This window comes from Brassica napus, chromosome C8 (assembly GCF_020379485.1).
Source record: "Brassica napus cultivar Da-Ae chromosome C8, Da-Ae, whole genome shotgun sequence".
NCBI classification, from domain to species: Eukaryota; Viridiplantae; Streptophyta; class Magnoliopsida; order Brassicales; family Brassicaceae; genus Brassica; species Brassica napus.
Window position 1 is genome coordinate 1,741,330 of NC_063451.1, and position 6,113 is coordinate 1,747,442.

The following is a 6,113-nucleotide window of genomic DNA, read 5'->3' on the forward strand; positions in this document are numbered from 1 at the left end:
CTCCTATCAAATTAAAACACATAAATTATCACACAAGCAGATAGTAAAATACATTGGTTTAAACATGACAGTAACATCAGTTCAAACAAAGTAACATGACAGTACATATCACACAAACATCAGTTCAATGTATAAAACACTACTCAACAAGGCATCAAACATTTTATAGATTCATATCACACAAAGTAACATGACAGTAATCACAGACATCAGTTCAAGTGAGATTAATGATTATACCTTTAGGGTTTAGTTGAGTCGGGTCCTCTTCTTCCTTCCACTTCCTTCTGCTTCCACATTGGTATCTTGTTTATCTTCTTTACCTTTCTCATCTAAATCGCATCCAGCTATCAAAAACAAGAAGTTCAATCAATAATTTCACATATCAGATACACAAACCCATCAGATTATAAATGCAACAGACTCACCAATCACTTCAAAACCTCTGAGCCAGTTTCTAGTGCAGATTAAAGCTTGAACATTTGAAGGGAGAAGTTTGTTCCTGTATTTGCTGAGAACCTTACTTCCGGCACTGAATGATGACTCTGATGATACCGTTGTTATTGGGATGGATAGGACATCGCTTGCCATTCTAGAGAGCTCCTTAAAACGGTTTGCGTTGTCCCTCCAATACTCAAGGACATCTAACTTTAAATTTGACACCATATCAAGCACAGGTTCACTCAGATACAAATCCAAAGCAGATGTCCTTGTTCCTGCTTGTTGAGAGAAGAACACATAGAAGCCCTACAAAGAAAGAGATTATTAAAGCATCAGTTTCTGGTAGATAACTTAAATACACATCTAAAGCATTGGTTTTAAATGACTTACACCATAACCAGCTGGTAGAGCATCTTCTTCTACTTCTTGTGAACTATGAGCACTACTATTCTTCTTGTATACTCCATACAACTTCACCACCTTTTTTCGTATGTAATCCGTTTTGGATTTACATGTTGCTGGATCTAGAGTGTGGTAGCAGTACTCCAAGACCTTGAACTTGAGTCTAGGATCTAACACAGCTGCAATTGCCAAAATGTCACTGTACTCTTCCCAGTACTTCACAAATTTCATCCTCATTGAATCCACCATATCAGCGATCACTCTATCTTCATGAAACTCGTTTGTATTCAACCAAGTCTGAATTTTCCACACCTCCATGAAGTACAGATTCGCTGTAGGGTATTTGGTGCCAGAAACAAGCCTTGTCATCTCATCGAATGGCTGTAACAAACCAGAAATGAGGTTAGCTCTTAACCACTCAGATTTTGTAGGTAAGCTCTGGTAGCTTGTCTCAATCTCTGCAAGATTCTTGAATGCCTCTTTATAGTGAAGAGCTCTAGTTAACATGAGATAGGTAGAGTTCCACAGCGTGGGACAATCCAAAAGTAAATCCCCTTTCTTCCGAACTCCAACCGACTCCACACAGCCTTGAAACAATATCTCTCTAGACTCAGTTATCTGGACATACTTAACACTGTCTCTGATCTTCTCTAACGCCTCACCTATCACCGCTAAACCATCTTGTACAATGAGGTTTAAAATATGAGCAACACACCTAATGTGAAAGAACTCTCCACCACAGACTAAATCTTTCTTAAGCTGCCTCTTGACTACTCCTTGCATATTATCATTGGAAGAGGCATTGTCCACGGTTATAGTGAAGACCTTCTTTAGCAGACCCCATTCTTTTAGCAACTCCAATATCTTCATGGAAATGGCAGTACCAGTGTGCGGTGGAGGGAAGGCGCAAAAAGAAAGGATCTTAGCTCTAAGGTTCCATTCAGCATCTATATAATGGACAGTGAGACAGAGATAACCCTCGATGGTTATAGCTCTCCACAGATCGGTGGTTAGACAAACTCTACCCGGAAGCTCATTTAACACCTGTTTAAGTCTCCTTTTCTCCCCCTCAAATATCTTAAGTACATCGGCTACTGCTGTGTTCCTACACCAGAATTCTATGGTGGGGTTGGCATACTTCAAGGCTTCCCTAACCCTTCTAAACTCTACAAAGGCGTAAGGGAGATCATGCTCAACAATAGCCACATCAATCATATCTCGAAACACCAACTGATCGATCTTCTTACAACCTACAGTACTACTAAGGGTTTTGGGGCAGCGTTCAGAGTGGCGAAGCATAGTATTGGTTCCACTTCTATGCAAGTTTAGGTAGTAAAACTGGTTACAGTGGTTGCAGACACATTTGAATTTCCCATCAGGCATCCTATCTCCTTCTATAGTAAAGTGGTTCCAGCACTTAGAGTGTCTACGCTTGTGTTTACCTTTCCCTTCGGCTGTGCTCATGAGAGGCTCGTCCACAATAGGATTGTTCTCGTCCATTTCCTGTTCTGAACCTGCATCTTCACTCGCATACTCATCATCATTGTTCAAACTCAATATATCCATCTGAAAGCAAACAAGACAAAGGATATTCATTAGATACTAAAGGTCTAGAAACAGTACAAAAGAGAACAAACAACTAAAGCGAGTAAGTATGTAACAATCAGAAACCAAATACACAAACCCATCAAGTGAACTAAATACACAAACACAATCAGAGATGTAACAATCAGAAACCAAATAAACAGATGAAACCCATCAAGCTATATACAAACGCAAGCTATATAGAGAAACCCATCAAACAAATCATAGAAACCCATCAAGCTATATACAAACGCAAGCTATATAGAGAAACCCATCAAAACTAAACTGAATCAAACGCATCAGAGAAACAAATCAGAGAAACCCATCACACCGAACGCCGAGAGAGAGATATGATCGAGACGCCGAGAGAGAGAGAGATGATCGAGACGCCGAGAGAGAGAGAGAGGCGGATCGAGACGCCGAGAGAGAGAGAGAGGCGGATCGAGACGCCGAGAGAGAGAGAGTCACTGAGAAGCTGTACACAATCAGAGAAGAGAAAATTCATCAACATGCACAATCAGTTTACACAGAGCGACAGAGAGAAGAGACATACGAGAGAGGCAGATCGGATCGAGAGTCGCGACTCGCGAGAAAGAGAGAGAGATGATCGAGACGCCGAGAGAGAGAGAGGCGGATCGAGACGCCGAGAGAGAGAGAGAGAGAGGATTAAGACGCCGAGGGGAGAGAGAACGGAGAGTCGCCGTGAGTCGACTTCATCGAGAGAGAACGGGAATCAGAGATGAGAGTCGCAGAGACGAGAGCCGAAAAAAGAGAGTGATTTTCATTGGAAACCCTAGGATTTTTTATACATTGGGCCGCCCATGTCCATTTGGTTTAAGCCCATTGGATTTGGAGTTTATTGGGTTTCGACCAACTGGACAACTTTATTTATTGGTCTAATTTGGTTAGTCCAAATGGGCTTGGACATCGGTAACCAATAGACAGTGTGTCCAATTGACATCTCTAGTGGTGGGTGTGTTCAGGCACAAGAACACATGGCCTTTTTGTCTTGAGTTCCTTACAAGGGGTAAGATTGATCACATTGATGTGACGCCACTCATAACCCACAGATTTGGTTTCTGTCAAAAGGAAGTGGAAAATGCCTTTGAAACCAGTGCTTGTGGAAGCAATGCTATCAAAGTTATGTTCAATCTCTGAAACCAAAAAAAAAAAAAAAAGAGTATTTACCCTTCTAAGAACTTTTCATTGTTTCTGTAATAAGAATGCGTCTGTAGCTTTGTTCATGTATCATCACTCTCGTAAATCCTTTAATAATAATACATTTAATATTAAGTCTCTAAATTTTTGACTTTCTATCAAACGAACATTTATGTCAAACTAATTGACATAAATTACGGTAATCCTTGGTGTTATATATATTTACTAGGGTTTGGTCCGCGGGTTAATAATCGAAAGAATTATACAATATATTATCAATTTTACTAAATATTTTAAAATGATATAGCTTATTTTAAATTAAAAGTAACATGTGTTATTCTTATTAGGAGAAACACTTGCAATTATAATACAAAAGATTACAATTATACATGTATTTCAAATTCCTAGAGTTACAACTATACCTTAGACTGAATCGAGACTTTCTCGAAGAGCTTGGAGGGAAACTTGGCAGATTGTTTCTCCTGCCGTCCCAAATTGTGTGCATAGTCTACATAGTACAGTCCAGAATCTCACTCTATCGATCCATAAACGACCACACAAAGTAGCCTTTAACATTAACTTGTCTTCACTACAAAAAGCAACATGAAAGCAATGGTTTGTTACGTTGAAGAAAGTCTTTTGGAAACTATGGAAAACGACTTACCAGATTGCTCCGTCATATGATAATACTTTCTGTTATGGTCACTGAGCGCATCAGAAGTGCATCTTTGTCTCCTTGTACCCTGCAAATGCAATGGATTTGACCACCTAAACTAGGGAAACAGAGTCTGAGTTCAAAGCAGAGAATCCATACAAAATAATTTATATCTTTGGTAAATATGATGATGCGTAATGAAAGTAAATATATATGTTGAAAAGAAATATTATCACATCTTTCAATTAGATACAAACTTAAACACGGTTTATTGGCAGTGATTAGGAATATTATTTGCGTAATGTAACTCTAGTTTAGAGAAGCATATATTTATTTGTATTTGACAATGTCATTCCTCATCAAAGAGCCTGCGATTTTGGCTTTAGTCTGACAATTTGAAGCATTCGTCTCACTTACGTATAAAGCTATCTTAATTAAACTTCTTTACCAACCAAATATTTAGGATCAAACCCGACGCTAACTAATAATCAAGCCACAAAACTAATGCATTGATCAAGTAAATGTGTGAGGTGGAAACCAACCTCTTGTATATACAAGCAAAATAGAAAAAAATATAGCTAATCATATATAGATAGTACTTAAGGAAATTTAAAGGCTTCTACATATGTTTGTTACCTGTCAATGGATGTTTGACACAATGCGCTGAGGTGTCTGGGAATGGTCATTGCAAGTTGTCTTGATAAGACTCAGTCCCGGTAAAAACACATACCTGGGAGCACATAATGGTATTTTCCAGCGGCGGGAGTTGATCATAACTACGGACAAAGTAAAGATGAAGACATACCTGGAAGATGAACGTTAGCTAACGCCATGAGTTCCTCAAGAGATCAGAACCTGAACATCTCAGTAGACATCGGATTAGCAACTGCGGGCACTTCAACCATCTTTGTAAACTCGTTTAGCCGGATAGACACAACAGAATCACAAAGCTTGAAATGATTGTTGCTTCTAGTCACATCAAATCCACTAAGCTCATATATAGCTCCTTCACGAAGAAGTTCTCGGAATGTGTTCAGCCGATGGACAGAAACACATGCTTGGATGAGATAAGACTGCAAAATAATGATATTTGTAATCAGAAGCTAGATTCCAAGGACACAAGGAACAAAAAGGTTAAAAAAAACAAAACAAAACTGACCTGATCATCCAAGAGAAGCATATCGACACCCATTAGTTCACCTTCCTTTTTAGCATTCCTAGCTTTCCAAAATCGGTGCAGCCGTGTCACAACGATCCGAGCACAACGTCCTGGCCTCAACTCGGAAAGTAGAGAAAATCAATGATTCTGTGATAACCATGACGCCAAGAACACCTATATATTTATAGGATCCAAATCCTGAAGAATCCGAAGAGATCGAAGGTTCTAGTGAAATGAGAAGTAGTGGGAGAAGAAATTACTGAGATTAAATGCTGAGTTTATGGCTTGAGCATAAATGATTCCGTTACTTGATTTTGTGTTACGCCAGTAGAGATGATATTAAAAAAGAGGAGGTTGCAATGGGCCAAAATTAAAAAAAAACCAACAAAAGTTATCAAAACCCAAGCATAAATCAACCAAGTCCAATCGCCAAAGCCCAGAACATCCATAAACGACATTTTAAAGACGGGTGAGACGGTGCTGACGCGGCGATTCCTCATTTCTCTGCGGTGTTGACCTGACAGCGCGTGAAGAGAATCTCTTCTACTTTGTATGGGAAAAGTGCTAATTTCGAATCCAACAATTTAAGTTGTGTCAAATACGACCCAAAAAATTGATTAGTGTCAAATACGATTTTAACTCAATTATAATTCAAAAAAGCTACCCAAACTTCTTAAAACGTGTTTAAATATACATTGACTCTAATAGAAGTTAGTC

At 39.0% G+C, this 6,113-nt stretch overlaps 1 protein-coding gene across 1 annotated transcript; it reads right to left on the reverse strand.

Annotated features, from left to right (window-relative positions):
- Window positions 1-246: 246 nt before the first annotated feature.
- Window positions 247-5,429, reverse strand: LOC125591529 (zinc finger BED domain-containing protein RICESLEEPER 2-like). The gene is made up of 6 exons (XM_048765922.1): window positions 5,397-5,429; window positions 5,093-5,310; window positions 2,512-2,536; window positions 829-2,406; window positions 426-744; window positions 247-344 (listed from the first exon to the last, which is right to left on the reverse strand). The coding sequence occupies exons 1-6, from the start codon at window positions 5,427-5,429 to the stop codon at window positions 247-249; spliced, it is 2,271 nt and encodes a 756-aa protein (XP_048621879.1).
- Window positions 5,430-6,113: the final 684 nt, after the last annotated feature.